Source organism: Pogona vitticeps, chromosome 4 (assembly GCF_051106095.1).
Source record: "Pogona vitticeps strain Pit_001003342236 chromosome 4, PviZW2.1, whole genome shotgun sequence".
Classification (NCBI taxonomy): domain Eukaryota; kingdom Metazoa; phylum Chordata; class Lepidosauria; order Squamata; family Agamidae; genus Pogona; species Pogona vitticeps.
Genome location: NC_135786.1, coordinates 25,858,066 through 25,883,267, shown reverse-complemented (window position 1 = coordinate 25,883,267; position 25,202 = coordinate 25,858,066). Strand labels below are relative to the sequence as shown.

The 25,202-nt window shown below is 40.0% G+C and overlaps 1 protein-coding gene across 2 annotated transcripts in view; it reads right to left on the bottom strand.

Moving 5' to 3' along the window:
- RBPJL (recombination signal binding protein for immunoglobulin kappa J region like) overlaps nucleotides 1–25,202 on the bottom strand; it is a 54,739-nt gene that overhangs the window by 9,476 nt on the left and 20,061 nt on the right. For both annotated transcript variants that reach the window (XM_072996938.2, XM_020789277.3), the window contains exons 3-6: nucleotides 18,984–19,109; nucleotides 14,592–14,662; nucleotides 11,806–11,921; nucleotides 436–610 (exon numbers count right to left, since the gene is read on the bottom strand). In XM_072996938.2, coding sequence (XP_072853039.2) covers nucleotides 436–610; nucleotides 11,806–11,921; nucleotides 14,592–14,662; nucleotides 18,984–19,109 — 488 coding nt within the window. The remainder of the gene's footprint in view (nucleotides 1–435; nucleotides 611–11,805; nucleotides 11,922–14,591; nucleotides 14,663–18,983; nucleotides 19,110–25,202) is intronic.

Sequence of the window (25,202 nt, the reverse complement as noted above, 5' to 3'; positions counted from 1 at the left end):
TGGCATCAATTTCTCTGCTAAAAGAAAAAAAAATGAAAAAAAAAGAGCCCTAACTCTACTACACCACTGTTTCAAGTATAGTTTGAAATGTTGCTTTTAAGGACAATGCTGTAACATGCTGAACCTGGTCATAGGATGCCTCTTCTTACAAGAAGTCAGTTGTGTATGGTTTCAGCTTGTCACTAGATCCAGTCTTTTAAAAAGTAACTTTCCAAGGTCAGCTTTACAGGAAGCAAGGACAGCCACATAAACAAGAGGACAGGGCTCCTGTATCTGTAATAGCTGCCTGGAACAGAGACTGTCAGCAGGTATTGATTGTCTGACCAGCTACATCTGCTGCAATTTTGTCTTATAGACAAGTATGAAAAGTATTGTAGCCTGCATTCGTTTCCATGTGACCACTGTAGGAACGCTCATCATCCCACGTGCACTTACAGTCTGTGTTCTTCAAGGACTGCTTCTTCTGTGAAGGTTTGGAGATGACTTTAATAAGCTTGCTGTGGAAAGTGCCAATCTCCTGCCCATTGCTGAAGAAAAGTTTCAGGACCAGCCGGAAGTGTTTCCTCTTGTCAGAATCTGAAATGTATAGGGCTTTGGCACAGCTGAATTCCTGAGTTAAAGAAAGTGAGTTTCATGAGGTGGAAATTGGGCTTGCTGCCTTGAGCGTAGGCGTGACTGCCTGTAGACGGGGTGGGGTGGGGAATTAGGGAAGTCTTCCTATGCTGATTTCCTTAGCCAAGGAAGGACACATGATGGTGTGGCCAGGGTGGCCTTATCTTCAGACAGAATGAGGCAAGTGCAGAAGATGGCCACTGAGCCATCACCAAAAAGGTAGACGGACATCACTAAAACAGAGGGCATGGGACACTGAAAAGCAGGATGTCGAGCAAAAACTAAACAAAATTTTTTTAAAAAAAGAAGACAAAAATATTGTAGCACCTTAAAGACTAACTGCTATATCTTAATGGACAAGTCCACTTCTTCATACTTGTCCACGAAAGCTCATATTAAAATATAGCAGTTAGTCTTTAAGCCTTTTGTCTTCTTCTCCCTGTCTGACATACTAGCACAAACTAACATAGCTACCTCTTCTGAAAAGGATGACATTCTTCACAGAAAGCATTAAATGTACATATGCTCATTTAAATTAATATATGTACCCATAATAATTAGACAGTATATAATAATTCAAATGGAAATATGTTACTGCTCACCATATTTCTTAAGTTTGTGACTTGAGGGTAGCCATTCCCAGTCTACTTGAACCGGCAGTGGCTTCTAAAGATCTCTCACACTGATGCTGTTTGGAGTCATTTTAAACTGAAGAGGCCAGAAATTGAGGCTGGGGGCATGCAAATTGTTCAACACATGCTAGTAATCTAGCTAAAACCTATGAGAAATGCCACAGATCCTGACTGGGATATGAATATTTTAAATTTTGGATTCTGCATCAATGCAGAAGACACATGGGGGCAATAGGTAACATAGATTAAATCTGTGTTTCCTCTTTCTTCTTGTAAATAAAAAAATGTGTACACTAAATTTATCTGGCTAGCTCTTTCTAATTTTTCTTTCCCAGGCAAACAAAACCACTTTCTGTGTCTCAGAGGCATTAGTATCAATCAAGAGAACACAAACTAGTTCTGCAGGAACACTTGTATGTTCATAAGTCAGGAAAGGTTTCAAAAATATCTCTGGGCTCAATGTACAGAGGGCTGTATAAAATATAATATATGACATTGAACAGTCATTTTTGGCCACAAAACACATAACCTTAGTCTGCTGGCTGGCACTTTGCTATAAAATTTGTCCTAAACCACAGCTGGCATGATTTGAAAAGGGAATTCTCTGAAATGCTGAGGCAGGTAGAATAAGGCAACTGCTCCTGGTAAAATATACTGGAGGTAGTAGCAGACTCCCACCATTCCCTCTGAACCCCCTGCTCGGTGCCCGAATCCACCTGATCAATGAAGTATCAATGAAGGGGGTTGTCCCATGCCCACCACCAGTGCTGAGGTAAATTCTAATTGACTTTCCAGCTAAGATTAAGCATGCACCCTTTTGTTCTTCACCCTGGCAACAAAAAGTCATCTCCTTCCCACTTACCACTAAAATCTGCCACCCAGCTGTCCGTGCCTGCTTTTACCTTTTCCATGTACATGAGCTGCAAGTTTTATGTCACCACAAACCATCTCACAAGCAAGCATATACTTATCTATATTTATTTCTAGTAATGGGGTTGGCCTTGCCTAATTTTGACTATGAGACACTGCAGCATGGTGTGCTCGAAAAATGGCCCTGTTGATCCCTCTGAAACAGTTGCGCCTTAAATCGCAGCGAACAAAGATGGACTTTCTTTGCTCCTCAATCTACATCAAGCATTAGTTTCAAAATCAAAACTAAAGGTGTGATCACATGGCAGAAAAGGCGTGCATCTGATCACGCCAGAAAGGGTCGCTTTGCTGGGAGTGATCGCCCTTAAAGCAAAGCATTTGGATTTAATAGGGAATCGCTCCAGGACCCAAAAGTCGTACCTCCTACTGCTATATAAAAAAGGTCCAGCTTGGGCATGGATCAGGGTCAAGCTGGAGTGCTATGGCCCATCTGTCAAGTGATCACTAGAAAATAGCTCACACCGAACCATGCCACAAGTGGTCTAAAATGGGAGCTATATGCCTGTATGATCATCCCTTAAATGCCCAATCTTGCAACATACAATCTTGTATATACAGGCAATATACAAATTATGTTTTAAGAAAAAAAAGAGACATATGGGAGACTCAAAATGGTAAGAAATATTCTACGGGAAACAGTTGCAATATTTTCACTCATATCGGTAAAGTTCATTCTGGATGTCATTTATATCTCAGGAGATTTTTAACTACGAGGCAACTCAATGTTTGCAAATCATACACGGACCACAGAATGTCAGTGCTGTAAATTGGTGGTCCAAATAGCTAGCAGGCAGCTGAACGATGGGATTTCCAAGCCATGGGGTTGGAAAAAAAAATCCTTCTAGAATGCAGTGTTTCTTTCATGATATCAACACTGTATTGGTTGTTGGAGGAAGTGCCATCTGAAATCCCGTCATGTGTGAGAAGTATACGTTAATATCCACTTCAAACAGAAGTGTATTTTCTTTTACCCTGCTTCATATAGTAGCTGGCAAAAAAACCCAAACCTGATTTTTTTTTCTCCTTTCCCCCTCCAGAGTCTAAGATTTTATGAAGGAAATATTGTTCCCTTTGGTTTCTAACATCTTCCCACTGACATCTCTGAAATAAAGGGGTTTTGTAGTGCTTACTGTTTCAGAATCCGGGGGGGGGACATATTTGATCAAAGAAAGTTGTTATTGTCATGCACCATCTAATTGTTTCTGACTTATGGTGACCCTATAAACGTATGGTCTCTAAAAAGTGATGTCATTAGTAGCTCTGCTTAGGTTTTACAAACTAAATGCTGCAACATCCTTTATTGAGTTTATGTAATTCAGGCAAGGTCTTTTTTTTTTTCCCAGCTGCTTTCAACTTTTCTTACCATTATTGTCTTTTCTAGTGAGTCTTGTTTTCTCATAGAATAGCCTCAATTAATCATTTTAGCCTCTAGAGAGTGTTAAGGGTTGATTTGATCCAGAACCCACTTATTTATCTTTCTCATGATCTGTGGTGTCTGAAAAGCTCTTCTCCAATACATTTTGAATGAATGAATTTTGTTTGTGTCAGCTTTCTTCACTGCTGAGTTTTCATGCCTGCACATTGTCATCAGGAATACCCTTGTGGATGATTGGCCTTGGTCTCTCAAGGAATACATCTTTACACTTCATGATCTTCTTTAGTTCCTTCATATTTCCCTTTCTAGGTCTTAGTCTTCTTCTGATTTACTGAGTGCATTCTCCATTTGGATTGATGGCTGAACTGCATATATGATCTTTAACAATTTCAGTTTCTTCATTGTCAACATTAACATCATATAATTTTCTGTAGTATTTTTATTTTAAAAGTCCAACTGTAATCCTGGTTTTGCACTTTCTTCTTTCATTTTAATTAACAAGCATTTCAAGTTGTAGCTATGTTCTGCTAGGAATATGGTGTCATCTGCATATCTTAAATTATTGCGGGGTTTTTTAACCAATTTTCCGTCCTTCATTTTTTCCATTATATGTTCTGTATAGTGACTGAAATCTTGTTGCTTGGTATACAAGTCACTCTAGAGTAGAACTGTTGCATCAGAGGGGATTTAATGGGTCAAATCCACCATACGCTTAAATGGGCCCACTGTAATTATAACTTATGATAATGTAACTTGCAGCTAGAATAGACTCATTTGAATCAATGGAACTTAATAGAAGAGTTGACTCACCAAATCTTTGATTCAATGGGCCTATTATAGTGTGACTTACTATGCTAAGCAACAGGATTTCAGCCATAAACTAAACAAACACATCCTTGTCTGCCACCTTTGTCAGTTTGAAACCAGTGGTCTCTCCATATTCGGTCCTAACAGGATCTGTTTGTTGTGAGTAGAGTTTATGCTTTAAGATAACCAAATATCTTGGCTCACCCATTTCTTTAAGAATGAATCATAGCTTTTCATGATCCACACCCCCCAATTCATTGTTATGCTCTAATTTATTTATTTATTTATTGGACTTATATACCGCCCCATAGCGCTACAAGCACTCTCCAGGCGGTTTACAATTTTTAATTATACAGGCTACACATTGCCCCCCCAGCAAGCTGGGTACTCATTTTACCGACCTCGGAAGGATGGAAGGCTGAGTCAACCTTGAGCCGGCTACCTGGGATTTGAACCCCAGGTCGTGAGCACAGTTTTTAGCTGCAGTACAGCGTTTTAACCACTGCACCACGAGCCAATGTATACTTACAATGTGTTCCCTACAGCCTCTTCCTTTCCTGAACCCACTTTGAACATCTGGCATGTACTATTCCATATATGGAAGAAGTATTTGTTGTAAAATTTTGAAGATCACTTTTCTTGCATGGGAAATTAATGCAATGGTCCTATAGTTATTGCACATGTTGTCATCTATTTTCTTTGGGCCTAGAACGTATATTGAATATTTCCAGCTGTGGACTATTATTTCTTTGTTGATATTTGGTGGCATAGTTTTGTTAGGATCTTGATACATTCATTCTCTGTAGCTTAGAGCAATTCTACTAGTATCCCATCTACTCCTGGTGATTAATTTCTTCCAATTATTTGAAAGCAGCTTTCACTTTGCTTTCTAAAGTAATAAGTTCTTCATCAAAAGGCTCTTCTTGGAAGAATGTCATCTTATATCTCTTCTGTACATTTCTTCAATATATTATTTCCATCTTTTCTTTATTTTATTCTGATCAGATCATATATCTTCTTGCTGAGCTTTCGACATCTCTAACCCTGGTTAAAATTTTCCTTTGATTTTTTTTAAAAAAATCTTCTATAAGATATCTTTTGTTTTGCCTTTTAACTTTTTTCTCTTATTTCTTTGCGACAGATATGATGATTTTCTTATTCAGGATTCTCACTTTTCTTTTGTAACTTTTTGCTTTTGCTTCTTGCCCATTTTTAATGATTTTAACAGTTGATCACCCATTACGGCTCTTATTTCTTTTGACTCTATGGGAGCTACAGGTGGCTATGAGTCTGGTAGGTGTTTTTTGTGAGGCTTCTGGTGCAGAGCTTAATGGGTAAGACTAACACACTGATGGTGCTTTGCAATGCTCACTGAGCTTAGCTCTGTCAACCATTTCTCCTGTTTCCCGCACAGGACAAAAATGGATGCTGGAGCCCAAATTCATTAGCACTTGCAAACATCCCTAAGGACTTTGATTTCTTGATTAAAGCCCTGGAAAGTCTGGCTAGGGGAATTATTGAAGACTTCTGGAGATGCCGTCCATGACTTCCAAAAATCCCATGCATAGTAGGGATGTGCATAGCAACAAATGTTGTGGGGTTTTTTCGTTTCATGTTCTTCCAAAGAATCATTCTTTAATTTTTTTTCACTTTTTGTTCTACACAAAAGGGAAAGCCTATTTGGGGATCTTTCATTTCTCTTTCATTGGCTTCTTTTAAACTCCAGAAACGAAGCAGCAAAATTCTTTGAGCAAAATGTAATAAGTACAGGAGAAAATTGAATCTTCAGGCAAGATATATAAAGAAACAAATTGTAGGGCATCCTTTTGACACTAGCATCAATGCAAAGGAAAACAAATTGGCCTTCCTGGGGAATAGCATCACCATGAGCTACCACTAGCTCTGCTTGTTGCCGATGAGAATGAAATGTGGAACAACACAGCTCATAATGGCCCCCATTCAAATCCCTTTGAGGGGAATGCGATTAGAGATGTTATTACAGGTGGAATGAAAAATTTGGGGATGGTGAAGGCTTTATTTATGTTGGGGTTAGAGAAATCCAAATGGAAATGAACAATCACTTGCAATTTACTCCGAATAGCACAGGGGATCGCCTAGGTTTACAGCTCCCCGTCATCTTGGCGCTCCCTCTGTTCTGATAGCTGTTGCTTTCACAATGAGTTAGGCACTGGAAACACAATGGTTCTTTCTGTAACTTTGCTGGCCTTTTTCTGGTTCCTACATTCCTACAAGACCTGTGAAAATGCCACAGACATTTCAGTTCTGTAAAATGGTGCCAAGCTAGCACTCTTACTCTTGATCTTTGGGGATTGTTTGGGAGGGAGTCCCCCCCCCCTTTAGCCAGCTATCTGTCAACAAAAGAAGGCATTTTCACTTGGAAGCAAATAGTATCAATGTTCATCAGCGGATCCCGACAGCTGTCTAATCCCTGGCAGGTCCCCATCCACAGAGAGAGCCAGCTGCTGAAAGACAAAGGTAGCAATGAAGAGAGACGGGTTTCTTTGAAGTTCCTGAGAGTTTGACATTTTCTGGTTGCTGCAAGACAGACGTAGGAGCTGTGGAAGAGTGAGCAGACTCACCTGAAATCCAACAGAACCTCCAAGTGCTGGAAAATGAAGGCAAAAGAAAGGAACCTTTTGGAAATGGTTGAGCAGATGTGCATGGATAGTGCAATTACACCGTTCAGTTACATGGTGGCACTAGACTTAATATCAAGCCGGATCCAGGGCACTGCTGGACTGTTCTTGCTGGGAGAAACACAATACTGTTCTTCTCTAGCTCCTTAACTGGAGTATCCTCTAACACTTCCATGAGAGGTTTCAAGATTCACCACAATATGAACACCCAGCTGCTGTCAGGATCAGTGCTGGAAAAGAGGCAACTGTTCATCTGCGTCTACCTGTACAGCTTAACTCACAATCCAATGCACACTTTCAAGTCTTTGCTTTATTCAAAACAAAACTCCAATAGCAATGAATAAGATGAAATACTTGAGGCAAAAAGACATAAAATGAGATTAAACTGAAATGCTAGATGGCTGCTGTAAAACCAGATTAAAGAAAACAAGGCTAGAGGTTTTTTTTCCCCTTCGGAACCAAAGCATGGCAATAGCAAGGCCTGATCAGTTGCTAGAAGATTAATAGGTGGGAAATTAAAATGGATACAGCTGCAAACCTCAGGGACAGTATAAAAAATAACAAAATTCCCAGTTGGGGCATAACAGAACCAAGCTAGTGGCAGTGCCTGAAGTCTGCATGAGAAGGAAATTGCCATCTCTTCGTGTGGGTAGGAGGTTCCCATAATGGGTTTTCCCTCACAAGTGTCTCAGTTTCATTTCATGTATATTGCCATGCATTATTTGTTGGATGATCCTAGACCAGACTTTATCCCAGCACAGACTGTCTGTCTAAGGACAGGCTTCTTGTAAGTTTCCATTACTTGGGTGTTCAAGCAACCCAGGGCTAAAATCAAAGGTCTGTTATTCTCTTGAGCAGTATGGACTGGAGCCATGAGACAGCTTCCTGCTGTCAAGTCATTAGAAGTTTACAATTCAAGATGGGAGTTGCCTCCTCCCATTCAGGGCACTAGCCGATCTCCCTGGGGTATGATAATCCCTGACACCAAGCACACTATTTCAGCTGTCTCTTGGTGAAAGCCACATTAAGATGTCACATTTGTTGTTTACCCAATGGCAGGTTTATACCAACGGTAAATCATTTGGTGTCCCAAAGAAATAATATATTCATTTATAGAAGCTGACTGCCTTTTATTTTAACCTGATGGTAATATACTGGTAGATTGGTTCCAGAGAGGCTCCATCCTTAAAATAAAAAAATAGAATTAAATAATGGCTTCATTGGACACCAAAACATATTTATAAAAATGGAAAGGGCGGGGGGGGGGAAACTCCAAGCTATCAAGTCCTTCAGAATCATTTGTTGGTGGTCACAGAATGGGCAAAGAATCCTGAAGGATTTGAAAGCTTACTTGTTTCTCTCTGTTTCTCTCAAAAAATATTTTGGTGGCTGATGTATTTTATTTTACTCGTGTACCATATGGCTAAGTTTTTTTTTCTTCCACTCATAAAGAATCAGAACTAGTAAGGGTGGAAAAGGCTACCACTGTGTCTTAGGTTTCTCCAGCACATCCAGATTTCATGTCAGATCACAGGGTCCATCTGGAAAAGCATTTTCATTGGACAGCTCAGCCATTTTTCTCTGAATTTAGAAGGTACAGCAGAAACAGCTTGGCTGGTTGCCTGTTTCTTGTTTTTGAGCCATACTGGCTTGTTTAGAAATAGGGCTCATCCAACCGGACGAAAAGAAGCATATTATTTCACTATTCTTATACTTCTGTGAAGAAAAAATTACCACTTCCCAAATCCACCGACAAAATTTCTTTTGTTCAGCCTCCTGCTGACATAAGGGGGAGGCAAGAGCAACGTTGCTTCATAATCCCACTGCGCTGCCATCTCATCTTCTTTGCCTGATTCTCCATGCTGTTCACCTTCCTCCATGCCCCCTATGTCTCTCCACCTCCCCAGCTCCCAAAAATGACCATGAAACACTAGAGCTGGGAGATGAAGCAATGCATCAGTTCTAAAAGTATTTTGTGTTTTCACTTTAGGTCTCTCATTAATTTACCTTAAACAGCCACGTTCAGGTGGCAATTGCTTCTTGAGTGGCTAGGTCTCAATGCTAGCACCTATCCACTAACAAAAATCCAGTTGTGCAGAGGTGTGCATTTTGCACAGAAAGAGGAAGACTGAATACGAGATTCCATTAAGGGAGTAACAGACTTGGGTTTGCAAGACTTAAGCATGGCTATTGATGACAGGATGTTTTGGAGGCCAGTCATTTATAGAGTTGCCATAAGTTAAAGGTGACTTGACATCATGTAACAACAACAAATGAATAATAATAACGACAAAGACAACAATGACAACAACAACAACATTGCCAAAATAGCCTAATGTTATAGAGGGTCATAGTAGAAATGCCTTAAATGCCCTTCCATATTTAATGTGCACATTTAAAAATGCAAATTATAGCCTTGAGAGGATGATAGTTAGCATGGTCACAGCAGTTGGAAAGGGGATTTAAATTCTTCTCTTCTGGCTGTAGTCCTAAGCAAATCTTCCTCTTGGGATCTCTTGTTTGCTCTGGGGTTTCCTCCCAATACAAACAACAGTTTCAAAAAAAAGTATTTCAGCCCTATTATGATGGGAAGAAAGGGTGAAATTCACTGTCTCCACCTGCTCTGGTCAGAAAAGTTGTTAGCCTAGAGGCAGAAGTTTGGAAATAACTTCTGTTTTTCCTAGTTACTACTCCTATAAGAGCGATGTGGGCTAGAGATTCTGGGAGTTATAATACAAAAAGTAACTTTTCCAAACTATGATTTATTGAGCTATCTCGTTTGATTCTGAGCTAGCATTCCTTCACACTGCATGATAGATGGAGAGGTATATTTCCGACTATAGCCTGTTGCACTAATGCAGATCACTTTGGCTGGATTCTATCATGGCATGTGTAATCTGAATCACAGCAGTCATGTACTGATGGTCTCATTCAGATGCAGTGCCAATTAATGCATGTGGAAAGTGGAACTCTTAATCTACCCTTCCTCCTCATGTATAATAGCCTTCTAAGCAAATATGGGAACACATTTTTTATTTTATTTTTTGTTTATTTTTTTCTCCAGGTGGTAATAATTTCAAAAGGGTTCTTTTTGCAGAAGAAACCTGTGAAAAATACAAGGTTTACTACACAAATACAATTTGTGTGTGCAAAATATAAGGGGTTTGGTACATCCCACTTTTTTTCACTAATACTGCTGCTCCCTTGTTTTTCATTCTCATGCACGAGTGAAAAATCCTGCAGCAGTTGACAGTTTTTCTCAGAAAGGTGTCTTCTTATGCCAAGGCACCCCCCCATTCCTTTATTTTTATTTTTATTTATTTTTTTTGGTCAAGAATATGAAAATTTATGAATCTTCATGATGCCCCTAACACATTTATTTATTTATTTAATTTATTTAATTTAATTTAATTTAATTTAATTTAATTTAATTTAATTTAATTTAATTTATTTATTTATTTATTTATTTATTTATTTATTTATTTATTTATTTATTTATTTATTTATTTATTTATTTATTTATTTATTTATTTATTTATTTATTCCCCGCACCATCAGGCAGCCAGGTCACTCTGGGTGGCTAACAACAAGATAAACAACACAATATCAAAACACGGCAAAAGTAAAATAATATATACATTCAAATGAATACAATAACCAGCAGGATAAATTAAAACAGATGGCTATGAAGATGGTTAAAAGGATCATGAAAGGGTAGTTAAAAAGGATGGTATATTACCTCTATACTCCAGATGAGAATGAGCAATATTTATATTTGATTATATAATTATATGTCATCAAGCCAATTTCTCAGGGCTTTCTAGGTATAAAGTACTCAGAAGACATTTAACCTTCCCTTTTTCTGGTGTTGCTCAGGGACTGGGTAGCTTCGCTGAAGTCACACATGCTAGCTCTTCCCCGGGAAGAACAGTGGGGAATCGAACTCCATGCAGTTAAGTGAGTTATCTCCTTTTGTACACTGTTTTCTTGAGAAATGTCTCCAGTAGATATATTTGCAAAGGCTTTCACGGCCGGGATCTAATGGTTGTTCTGGGTTTTTCGGGCTCTTTGGCCATGTTCTGAAGGTTGTTCTTCCTGACGTTTCACCGGTCTCTGTGGCCGGCATCTTCAGAGGACAGCACAGGTTGCTGTCCTCTGAAGATGCTGGCCACAGAGACTGGTGAAACGTCAGGAAGAACAACCTTCAGAACACGGCCAAAGAGCCCGAAAAACCCAGAACAACCATCTCCAGTAGATAGTTCGGCTTTTACTTGTTTCAGTGCTCACCGCGAAACTCACACAATGGTCAATGTCAGCAAGTCTGCTTTGGGCTTGTTTCAGTGCCTACCATTATACAACCGACAATTTCTACTATGCATGATGTGACAATTCACAGCAATTTACTGAATATAAAATACTTTTTAAAACTGTGTAAGTAGGACAGGATGGACACAATCCAACCAATGTCCTACTGATTTAAACAGCTTATGTATGTGTATGCTTTGCTCTTCCACTGAAATAAATTTATTTGATTGGATCATGCCCTCAATTACTGAACTTAGCAGTAAAGAATAACAAAAGCCATAACTAGCTTAAAAGAAAGAATGAGCACACAAACCCTCAATTGTGGACAGAACTAAGACTCATAAACGTTCTCATTCTTGACAAACTCACTTCCCCAACTCCATCTGGAAGATCGGAAGGCTCACTCATTTTGAAATCCAGAACTAGATTTTATATTATAACATTTATTTCTCCCATTTGAACAGTCACTGTACAGTATGCAACTTACCTTGGAATCTGGCTGCTCCTCAAAGATTAACTTCTGGGTCTCTACCTGACTGCTAGCCAGGCTGTCAAGTCCTATATACCCACAAACCTTGGAACTGGTCTCTGTTAGATTTTTGGCTAGAAAAGCAAGAAGAGGTGAGATATCATAACAACTCCTGGAATTGTCAAAAGCCTGAATGTCACTTACTCCTGGGCTCTCTTTCCATCCTTCCACTGTAATGTGTGAAACATTCAAGAAACTACGGGAATTATTTGTTTATATGTCACCTTTCTTCCATTGTGGCACTCAAAACGGGGATATACCTAGTGAACCAGTGTGTACTTTTCTACTAAGACAAAGCAGGGGACAAACCCAGTATTGTGGTCCATGATCTCCTTCTTCTCCCACCCCAAATTCTGTAATGCCCAACCTGATGACAGCTTGAAAGGAGCTTTGCAGCACAGTGGTTAAACTGCAGTACTGCAGTGAAAACTCTGCTCACAATCTGCATTCGATCTCAGCAGATTTAGATAGCCGTCTCAAGGTTGGTTCAGCATCCTATCCTTCTGAGTTTGGTAAACTGAATATCCAGCTGACTGGGGGTCCAATGTGTAGCCTGCATAATTAAATTGCAAACTGGCCCAAAAGTGCTTTAAGCACTGTGGGGTGGCATATAAGCAGAACACTTTGATTTTGCTTTGCTTTAGGAAGCTCATCTTTTAAATTGTATTCTAGTGGCCCAGTAAAGTTATTACCCAATCTTGTGGTTGATTTGCTACCAGATAATGTATATCCACAAGCTCCCCAAGAATTTTGAAGTGTCTTTGTGATCAGAACATCGTAGCCTTTATTCCTCACCTCAGAAGGCACTGAGGTCCTGTTTCTCAATAAAGCAATGCTACCCACATCTCTCTTTTTTAGAAGAAATACTGGCACCTACTTCTGCCCTTTGATGTGTCAGCAATTCGTGATACTGTAAAACTCTCCTTGTGGTTGGAACACATTTCCTGTAGCTGGAAGCCCCATCTGCAGCCCAACTACTCTGATCTTTATGGTGGGTTTTTTTTCATCCTACTAGTTGGGTGTGGATACTCCATGCCCACTGTAGTTAAGAATGTCACATCTATTACTTTGGCAGAGGCCAAAGTAAATCGTGATTTAAGGAGACACATCTCCCCTTGACTTTCTTCATGACCTGGCCAAAACTAAAAGAGGGGCTTTAGAACTAGAAGCGGAGCTGTCTTAAGCAGTGAAGAATGTGCAAGTTTCTTTTGTGAATTTCTTTACTTTTTTTGGAAGCTGCAAATTAGCTTTTATTTAGCAACAGCCATTGAGAAAGAACAATGAGCTCTGCTTACAGGCTGATTTTGCAAACAGAATAGCTTTGAAGGTGGTCTCCAAAGGAATCGGTCTCTTATTGCTTCCAAAGGCAAAGCCAAATCTGTCTATTTTGGTCCTGAGTAGGAAACCGGAGATAGCCTTAGGCTGAACAAAGGAAGTATTAGCTGTGGTACTACATGTATGAGGGATAGACAGCCAACGTGTCACCCTTGAGATGTTGCCAGACTACAACTCCTGCCGCCCTTCACCACTGGCTGTATTAGTGAAGGCCAGTGATTGATCAGGATCAGGACAAGAGGGATGTTCCCCAGAAATTTTGGTGAGGTGTCCCTCCATCCCAGTCCACCAATTGCTCACAGCTAGGGCTGATATAAGCTGAAGTTCAACATTATCTGGCCATCACATGCCTAGTGGGGCAAAGCAGCAATAAGCAAAAGGGCAATGATGATGATGATTGTGATCATGAAGTTGATATTTGTATAGTGCTTTCAGGTACTCAGAGCATTTTATATGCATCACTCTGTCATAATCCTTACAATCCCTACATCAAGATATCATTATTATTCCATAGACTGCAGCTGGAGAGGCTGAGCCTGAAAGAGAAAAGCTTGCCTAAGGCCATTGAGTGAGTTACTGGCAGAGGTGAGGGTCTGATTTATACCTGGGCCATTTAGCCACTGCTGATAACCACACAGGGTATAAGGGCATTTCCTGACCAACTTGTGATAGTGCAGTGGGGGAGAAAGTATATTTGGCTATATCAGATAAGGCCAAGAAGCAACTGCTCTTGGCTAAGCCTTGTGAAGCAGGAGCCCAAAGGGACACAGGCGTCCCCTGTCTTATGAAGCTTAAAGATGACTATGTAATTCTGACTCTGCTGCACAGGAACCTCTTCCAACGCCTTGTTTCCCAGCCTCTTGTAGGGTGACAGAATTGCATAGTCAAGGCCCAGAAGATGTTTCCCTTCTTCTTGACCTGCTTTGGTGTGGAGCTGGGGTGGGTCAAATTACAAAAGCCTTCTGCAAGTAATCAGTTCAAGTCTCCCCGGGAGGGATCTCTCCTTTCCCTAGCAACCTGTTGGGCAGGCAGCATATAAGAGGGGGTAAAAGGAGGTGGCAGAGAGTAAAGAAGATGGTGGTGGAAATAGAGAGAGAAATGGGGTGACATCGCCTATCTTAAGCTCTGGCTCTCTCCTCTCTCCATGGACAGATTATCCCTGAGGACATTTAGCTCTCAAGAGACATCCTAGAAGTTCTCCCACATAACCTCCTCAATTTAATTCTGTTCCTTTGGAATTAAACCCAGCTACAGCTAGCATCAGTGTGGCCAGTGTGGCTGAAATGAATCAGTTCTTCTAGATAAGGCATATCTCTATTGCTTCTTCTTCTGAAAACCTAGGTTCTGTCACTGGAGGCAGAAATGTGTCCTGTGCAATTCTATTCTTATGTTTTCCCGCTGGATTATACCTTTGATCTCTTCTTTCTTTTGTTTCCAGCCTGGTCCAGTGAGGTACACGCAAGGTGGTGGGCAGAAAAACCTGATGAGAAAAGCAAATATTTTGTTTCATGCCAGCTGGAAGTTCTTGGAATTGAAGTCCAAAAGAGTAATCTTCCTAAAGGCTGACAGGAGTATTACTGTAAAAAAAGTGCAACATTCCTATTATTGGAAAAAAAATACATTGCTAGTGAATTTTGCTGAACAATGGGAGAATCACTAATGCAAGCAAAATAACACTAGTGGATTTTCTATGATCAAGAGTGTCAACTTATAGCACCTTTTACAAATGTAGCTGTTTCATGCAGAAGTTCCGACCTGGAACACAGCAAAGGTCTAGCATCTCAGGAAGCCAATTCTGGGCACTGCACATTAAGAAGGATGTTGACAGACTGGAAAAAGTTCAGAGAGGGGCAATAAGGATGATCAGGAAACCAAGCCCTATGAGAAAACAATGAAAGAACTGGGCATGTTTGGCCTTGAGAAAAGGAGACTGAGGGGGAGATATGATAACACTTTTCAAAAGCTTGAAAGATTGTCATACTGAGGAGGGGGCAGGATTTGTTCTTGATCATCCCACCATGCAGGGCACATGATAATGGGCTTAAATTAACAGGAAGCCACATTTTGGTTGAATATCCAGAAAAATGTCTTAACTGTTAGAGCAGTACAACAATGGAACCCAATTACCAGGGATGGGGATTTCAGTCATGGGACTCAGTGTCAAGTCAGATTCAAGTTGCATCAGTGACTTGACTCAAGTTTTTCTTTTCAGTGACTTGGACTTGACTCATGACTCAGAAACACACTCACCCCTTTTCCTAGGAAGAAAAGCTTGTTTTTCATAGGGACTCAGATTTGGGGCTTGGGACTTGGTACCAAAGACTCAGACCTGGACTTGAGCCTTGGGACTAAAAACTCAGGCTCAGACTTGGAACTTGGTACCAAAGATTCAGACTTGGACTCGGACCCAGACTTGGCACCCAGACTCAAAGACTTGCCAACATCCCTGCCAATTACCCCTGGCAGGTGGCAATTGCTCCAACGCTGGAGGCCTTGAGGAGAAAATCAGACAACCATCTGTCAAATCTGCTTTGAACTGGGTATCCAGTGTGGTGTAGTGGATAGAGTAGGAAACCAGGATTTGAATCCCCATTCAGCCATGGAAACTCACTGAGGGTGTGGAACTGGAGAAACCACTTCTTAAATATCTTACTTACCTTGAAAGCCCTATTAAGGTTGCTATAAGTTGGTTCTGACTTTACAGCACGTTAACAACAAGAACCAGGTAAAGGTATCCTTTGCCATTATGCCACTCTGAACAACTGTCTCAAGCCAGATTGTTCAGGGGCTCCATAAGCTAACAGGTTTGCCCCATAGTAGATGGTGGAAATTATACAGGAGGAAATTGCTCATTTCTTCATTTCTCTTTGACCAGAAGGAGAACTTGTCCCTCTGACTTTCTCAGACTGGAATGCTGAAGTCTCAACAGGTTGAGAACAGAGTTTACATTCACAGCCAGATCCTTTGACCAACACAAATAAACTGAGGTCCAAAGATTTAGAAACATGCTTTTCCTGTATTTTATTTGGGTTTCCACTGTTTTTAAATTAATGTGAATGGGTGGGATTCATGCTGCATTGGTACTACATAAAACATTAGTTATAAGGGGGGGGGGAATCAGAATGTGTGGTTTCACGCTCCTGAGCCACAGCAATATTTTTGAAGAAATTAGTTGCATAGTAGGACTTACGTTGACTCATTCAAACTTTAACTTGCAGATTTAGGGCCAATTGTTAACTGATTTCTCCTACTATTTGGCCAAAAGAAAACAACAAAAAAAATCCAGTGTTTAAAGACACTTTGTGTTAGAGCACAAGTAACCAAAAAAGCTTGGAATTATACCACCTTTCAAAACATGTGGCAATTGGACATACTTTTTGTCTGCAGGAGAAAAAAAAAGGTGACTGATAGATCTCTTCACCTGTGATCTAAACCAGCTTCTGGGACATTCTAGTGCTTCTGTTTTACAGGGAAAGGGGATAGTAGGATAAGAGGAATAGGCAGCTTGAGTTTGAATACTGTGGTGGAAAAAAGATCAGTCAACGTGTTCACGTAGCAAAGTAACACCCAAGCTTGGGAACTTAATTTTTGGACTCAAGCTCATTAAATTCTGGGAGTTCTAGTTAAAAAAAAAAACAATATCAAATCATCTTCTCTCACACCTTGGAAGTCACCTATAACTAGTTTCTTATTGGGTAGCAAGTTACCTGTAACTAGTTTCTTATTGGGTAGCAAGTTACCTGTAACTAGTTTCTTATTGGGTACCAAGTAATGTAATTACTGTAGGACATTCATATCTGCTGGGGATAACAGCAAACACTATCTATCTATCTATCTATCTATCTATCTATCTGTCTGTCTGTCTGTCTGTCTGTCTGTCTGTCTGTCTGTCTGTCTGTCAGTCATTGGGAAAGCATGGTAAAAGAAAAAAAAGTAGAACAAAATTATTTTCACATGAATTACTAAAACTAGCCATTAGACAGGGCCAGAGACTATGCTATGTCTGGTTCTGGTAATACATATGAAAATATTTTTTCTGGATTTTTAAAAATATTTTTAATATTTTCAGAATATGGATAAATGAATCAGTGGATACTGATCCTGTGGATAAGAGGGTCCTACTGTATTATTTACAAAATGACCTTTTAGGTTGTTAACAAATTATATCTAGTTGTTTTCAAAAGTTACTTTAAGGGGAATTTAAGGCATTTTTAGAGGCTTTCCCCTCCATGTTTTATGTTATTACTCTTATCAGTCCTACATGACCAGGAAAGTTATCTTTTTATAAATATTGCCAAGATGCAAAAGAAGAATTGGTCCATAGCAGGAACCAGGGTGTCTTTGTATTTTCCTGTCCTGCTGGTAATAACACAATGTTTTATTTATATGCAATGTAAAAAATTACTTGTACAACAAGATCACAATAATGGCAGATGATGGCACTATGCCAGGAAAGAACACACAATGCAGTGAGTTCCTTTAAAAATGTAACATTCCAAGTTCTGTCCTCATCAAGGAAGAAAATCTATCCTTCTGAACAATGTTTTTCTCCAAATTCTCACATAGCCAAAAAGTGTTCTTTCTTTTTGGACATCAGGCACCAACCAGGGTGTTCTGAATTGTTACAAAAGGTGCTGGGAGTGACCATCACTCATCTCCTGACAGAAAAGGTAGGTGGCTTCCGCAGTTCCCCAAACAGTTTGATCAGGGCAGCTGCAGTGGTTAGTCCAAAAGCAACATGAATGAGTTGTTTGGGATTTGTTTTGTGTTTGGCAAGTTGCATGGCTGGACAAGCTGACCAAAGACAATTATAACATATGAGACAACAATAGCACCAGGAAAATTTTGATCCCATCAAGAAATAAGGCAGGACTCCAGAGCAATTTGTGCACACAGGTCTTTCAGGAGGGTTCTCATGTGCTAAAGAAGACGTGAAAACCACCCTGGAGAAGACGCCTGAAACTTCTTCATTTCAGCTGAGCAACTACTTTTTATCCATCTACCAGGTACCAGCTCCAACTGGAAATCAGGACTCACCCTGTGATGGCACAGAAAACTCTGGGTGACTTCTTCTTCCCCAGGCAGAGGTAAGCAAAAAACCCTCTTTCCAACCAATGCTTTTGGACTGACTAATGCCATTCATGAAAGCAATACTGCCAGGTTCTCACTCAAGCACAAAAAAACCTGTTTTGCATGCAAAAAAAGAGAATGTGGAAAAGTCACTCTTTTTTGACACCTCAGATTTCCCACTAAGCACAGACACTGGTCATAATGGTTGGGAGATCCTGGGAGTCAAAAATCCCAGAAAGTGTTGCTTTTAAGATCTACCAAAATAAACAAGAATCCCTTTCAGGTCATCACAGTGTCACCAACAAGCATCAACTGATAACGTGACACCTGAGGTATGACTGTGCTTCTGTTGTCCTGATGGAGCCAGAAATTTCTGCTCTCTCTCTCTCTCTCTCTCTCTCTCTCTCTCTCGTGGTCCTCCTGATGCTGAGGGTCTGCACCTCCCACAGTTTCTTCTTCTTGTGATTTGTGGATGGCTGATGAGGACTGTGGACTAACATCTGGACAGCCTCATGCGCTTGTGAGATAATGGGAAGTTAGTGTAAGGAATGTAAGGAAAGGCATTCAGCTATTTGGGAAAACAGATGTGGGCATAAATTAACTGGAAAAATGAAGAGATACACAAAGCACTTCATGTTCAATGCATGTACGTATGTACACATACACATCTGTGTTGTTTCTCTACTGCAGAGACCTCTGTGGCATTCAGAAAGCTAAAGATGATTTCCTACCTTTTTTCATTGCCATACGATTTCTGAGCCACCTTTGCATGCAGGATCAGCACTGTATGATTGGATGGAAATTGGAGATGTCTGCGCACTCTGTCTCGGAGGGGGTCAGCTTGCTCTGGATTGGATCTATACAAAGAGCAGCAGAGTAGAACCGTTGATGTAAGTCAAAAACTTAGATATGTATGAACCACAAGACTGAACTCCTGGGCACACACCCCTAGGAGAAAACCCCACTGAGAACAAAGGGGCTTATTTCTGAGTAAACATGTGAGGGCTTGTGTTGCACATCATGTACTATGAACTGATTTGGCTTAGTGGCCTAAATTTACCAGATGCTGGTTTCAGTTCAAAAATGTCAAAGCTGGGCGAACTCTTCTTTGATACGTTTTGCACTTGCAAATTACTCTCCTTCTCAATTCTTGTAATGACAGCTTTGATCCCGCTGTATCTTTTTGCTGTGTTCCAAGCACTCTCTGGCAGCTGGATTTGTCTAAATACAGCTGGACAAACAGACATTGTTAAGAGGGGTCAAAGCAGGGTAGGCAGGTACAAAAGAGGACAGTGCTTCTGTACCTTTAATAGCTGTGCTGGAAAAAGACAGATACTTTGCTGGTGCTGAAATTCATCCTTTGCACTCTCCTGGATCTTGGCCCCCTTTTTTTGCCAAAAGGACACATCAAATTCAAACTGGTGTATCTAATATTAAAAAGTATGGTGCACTAACAGGTGTACTCCACTGGAGCTTTCATGGATCAAAATTCACTTTCTTGGATACAGAGCAAAACATTTCGCCATGAGTTGTGAACTTCACCCACAATACTTTTGTTTTCATTTTAACACCCAATTTAAGATATTTATTTTAACCTTTAAATCCCTAAAATTGCTCATACCCTGCTTATCTCAACTATCTAGCTCATTAGGAACATGTTCAGATGTCAGGATTTTCAAGAGAAGCCTTCAATAGCTACATTTGTAGAGGCCACCATAGTAGACACACAGGAGAGGGCTTTCTCCTGTGTGTTGCTCCTCTTGTGTCATGCCCCCCTTTCAGAACTGCAGTCAATTATTATTCTCACTGCTATTCAGAATAGTGTAAAAAGACATTTTTAGAATAACAAAACTGGCACATAGTGGCTGAAATCCTGTTGTGTAGTTATGCAAGCAACATTACTTTTGGAAGCAAACTGCTATTAAATTACGAAACCTTCACAAACACTATCTTTTGCATACTGAGTCATGTGTCTCAATGTGTAACAGATTATATCTATCAAGATTTTTTAAAAATTTACAGCAGTTGGCATCTAAAAGTTACGTTGTTTGCATAACTGTGCAACAAGATTTCAGCCAATTTTTAATTTACTGTGCTTTAGCTCTGCACTTAATTGGTTTTTATGGTTGTGTTGGTTTTATTTTATTCTAAAGATTTTGTGGTAAAATTGGTTTCTTTCTTTCTTTTTTAAAAATAGTTTTATAGAGACTGGAAACAGCCCTGGGTGCTACTTTGCGGAGGAAAGGTGGGGTATAAATGGAATACATGATAAAACTGATTTCCATATGCATCATTTTGAAAATGTAATTCAAACTGTTCCACTATTACTGTACTGTTTTGCTAGTTTGCAAATTATACAATGGCTAAAAACCAGCAGCATAACTTACACCATGTAAGGCTGACAATGTCATAAGCCATTTTTGTAAACTAAGCATTTCTGATTTTCCAAAAGTTACTGCCATTGAGATGATTTGACTCAGTGTTGACTCAGTGTTCTCAGTGTTGCAAAGAAGCATATACAGGTTGGAAAGACAAATGCCCATACCCAATAACTTGATGGATGGAGAGCGCTACAACAGTATTGACATATTTTTAATTTGCAAACCACCCATATTGGTGTGTCCAGCAGAGGGGCAGTATATAAGCCAAATAAATAAACAAATATGAATGCATGATCTACAGAGAACAATGATGTGCAGATACAATTTTAAATATCAGATCTCAGTATCTTTTCCTTCCTTCTTCCCCCCTTCTTTCTCTTTTCTTTTCTCTTTTCCTTTTCCTTTTTGAGATTACTACTTTGCTTCTGTATCTTGTTCCATTGTATTGCCTTCTCAGTCATTTTGTTCTTGTTAAGTTTGTTTTACTTTTGAAATAATAAAAATAAAAAAGCTGTGACTGATTATGTTACCAGCCATACGCTTTATAAGTCTCATTAACAAATTTTGGCCAATACTTTGTATTGCTTGCTTGCTTGGATGGATTTATTTTCTGCCTCTCTCCTATTCAAGGAACCGAAGGATCCTGCTTTCCGGTTTCCATGCCTGCTACTACCTGAAGACACCTGTTTTTCTATGGTGCTGCAGTTGTCCACTTGAATTCAGATTCTGACAGCTGTTTCAGTTTCAACTACCTAGAAATTTGCTTGAGAGTCATTCAAACATTGGTCCATATACAGTATATCACAGAAGTGAGTACACACCTTCACATTTCATAAATATTTTAGTATATCTTTGCATGTGACAACACTGAAGAAATGACACTTGTACACTTTACTACAATATAAAGCAGTGAGTATACAGCTTGTATAGCAGTGTAAATGTGCCGTCCCCTCAAAATAATGGAACACACAACCATTAATGTCTAAACCGCTGGCAACAAAAGGGAGTATAGTATACCCCTAAGTGACAATGTCCAAATTGGGCAAAAGTAGCCGTTTTCCCTCCCTGGTGTCATGAGACCCGTTAGTGTCACCAGTCTCAGGTGTGAAGTGGGAGCAGGTGTTATCGCTCTCACTCTCTCAGACTGGTCATGGCACCTCATGATAATAAACTATCTGAGGATCTGAAAAAACGAATTGTTGCTCCACATAAAGATGGCCTAGGCTGCAAGAAGATTGCCAAAACCCTGAAATTGAGCTGCAGCACAGTGGCCAAGACCATACAGCGGTTTAACAGGACAGGTTCCACTCAGAATAGGCCTTGCCATGGTCGACCAAAGAAGTTGAGTGCCTGTGCTCAGCATCACATCCAGAGGTTGGCTTTGGGAAACAGACGTATGAGTGCTGCCAGCAAACACACCTCCAAAATGGCTACTGCCTTGCTAAAGAAGCCAAGGGTAAGGGTGATGGATTGGCCAAGCATGTCTCCAGACCTAAACCCTAAACCCTATTGAGCATCTGTGGGGCATCCTGAAATGGAAGGTGGAGGTGTTCAAGGTCTCTAACATCCACCAGCTCTGTGATGTCATCATGGAGGAGTGGAAGAGGACTCCAGTGGCAACCTGTGAAGCTCTGGTGAACGCTATGCCCAACAGGGTTAAGGCAGCGCTGGAAAATAATGGTGGCCATACAAAATATAGATACTTGGTGCCCAATTTGGACATTGTCACTTAGCGGTGTACTCACTTTTGTTGCCAGCGGTTTAGACATTAATGGCTGTGTGTTGCGTTACTTTAGGGGACAGCACACTTACAGTATTATACAAGCTGTATACTTACTGCTTTATATTGTAGCCAAGTGTCATTTCTTCAGTGTTGTCACATGAAAAGATATACTAAAATATTTATGAAATGTGAGGAGGTGTACTCACTTCTGTGATATACTGTAGCTCAGTATTGCCTTCACCAGAAAAGGGGAACTATTTCCTAGAAGATTTGCCAATACCTCACTGGAGATGCCGGTCACCAGACTGATGACCCTAGGAGATTCTGGGGGTTGTAGTCCAAAAAGTAACAAGAATGTTACCAAGTTCTGGTTTATCTTCTGACGTATGATTTAAACTCTGTGCCTCTGGATGCCAAATCCGTAGTTCAAATTTACTTTGTCCTTTCAACATTCCTCAAACATCTATTTGTGCATAAACATTTTGCTGAATTATTTTGATGTCACATTATTTCAAATCCTGAGATGACCACCCAAAACCTATCATCTGGTTTAAATTTACATTCTGCAAAATGAATGGGCAGTTAGTCATGGGAATTTAACTTCTTCTGCCACATGGTATGTGTTTAAGATTAGAGGGCATTCATTTCCTTTTGTCATTTATTTTATGGAACCCACACAAAGCTTTAACTATTGTACTCTTATTATTTCATCGTACCTACACCATGTTATGTCTTCAGCTCAGAAGGAGTTTGAATATCCCTAAACTTTGTTTGGATGAGGGGTGTAGATGACACAGAATTGGGCGGAATAGCTAATACCTGGGAAGACAGAAACAACATTCAAAAAGATATTGATAGCCTCAAGAACTGGACTGAAAAACCCCAGAGAACCAGCTGTGGGAGGCATCAGAAGGATCAATGGAACCAGCTGATTATTCTAATCTATCATAAGTTTAAAAGCAGAGTGTTCACTATGTGTTTGCTAATATCTGTGGTTTTACCATCCATGGGGGAGGCTTGAAACCAACTCATTGCAGATACAGCAGTCCTACAGTATTTGCAAATAAACAACATAAACCAAGCCATAAATTCACTAGATGAGATGTCCTACCATCATATGAAAAAAGAATTCTTATAAGGTTTCTGCTTCTTACGCTGCTGAGCAAGATTTTCTTGTACCCACTGCTCCAGCCATTCTTATTATTTATCTCCATTGTTAAAGAATGGCCTGTTACATGTTTAGACTGGCATGATGCCATCAGTATAAATCTCAGCAGTGAACTGCTGCAAGTTATAAAGTTCACACAGATATTTCCTATTGTGTGCTGAGTGGTGGCATTCAGTGCACACGAGCAAATGCCCTACACCGACTTCTTAACTTGTGGCAATTTGCCAGTGAGATTTATGCTGATTGTGTTTATGGCTGTGGGCAAAACTAATAGAATTTTGGCCAGTGTTTCCAAACACGTACCAACAGTGGAATAAAGGAGAAAAACAAACCCCTCCCTGACTATTGAGGAGTGTAGATAAAAGACCAAGGAGGTGTGAATAATCTTTCAATTATATAAAGTTAGAATTTGATAGACACATTTCATGATCAATATTTCCATCTGAGCACATCTTTCCTTGCCACCTTCTCCTGCGCAAGCATGAACATGAAGAGCCAAAGACAAATTAAAATGAAACATGATTCTGACCTGCTTAAAAATTCCATGCAATTAAACACATCACTGTAAAAAAAATTTTAAATAATTAAAAAATGGAAGTGCTATTAACATCAAGTCCATGCATTGGCCAATCAAGCCTTTTGAGATAGGGCAAACATGCCTGTTTATTTTTGTAGGAACTCCATGCAGTTCAGCAGGTTCTGGGTCAGATTCCCTTCACACTTGCACAGATGATTCCTCCTGTTCATTCTGATTTATGCGGCTGCAGCTTAAAATCAGCCAGTCCTTTTTCAGAGGAAGTATCCCAAATGCAAAGTAGTTTGGTGTGCAAGGAAATTTGCAAGCCAAAGACATGGAGACCCAATGCTTTAAAATCTGACTGGATAGTTCAGTGAGATAAGTATTTGGCTGTGGAACCAGAGATTGGGAATTCAATTCCATGCTGAGCATTCCTAGAAGAACCAGCCTGTGTGGCCTTAGACAAGCTGCACAGTCCTAGGATGCCCCCAGAAGAAGGGAATGGTTAACCACTTTTATGTACTCTCTACCTAAAAAACTCTGAAAAGGGTCACCATAAGTCAGAACTGACTTGACAGCGCATGATGATGATGATTATAAATTGGAAATATGCCCAGACAGACAAGACACCCCAAATCTTTAACAGAATTTGAAATAAACGAGGGCTGCACATTATTGGCCCCACACACTGATTTATTCCCAGATGAACTAAGACATAAAGAAATAACACTGGATGATTGCCTGCACTCAGGTTTCAGCCAGGTTATTTACTCAGTATCTCAAACCAATGGCCCACACGATCCATTCTTGTTTGCAAAGTGAGTGACACTGAGCTGTATCCCACTGATACCCATTTTTAATATCTGTAGGATATTTTGGAGCACAGGTGTGCAAAAACGACATTCCACTGTATACATTTTTGAAAGTTAGGTTTAGAATGTCAGGGCCAAAAACCCTGGATATATGTGAATGCTCATAATCAGATCCTTTTATGCATGTTTTGAATCTTCTATGACATGGGCAGATCAGGCATGCAAATCATGCATCAAGGCCATGACATTAGCTATGTATAAAGCATTCAGAAGTTGAACAAATAGAAAGGGCCACCACAGATGCTAATCAAAACGAGTGGCATTTTGAATCATCGTCATCGTCACCATT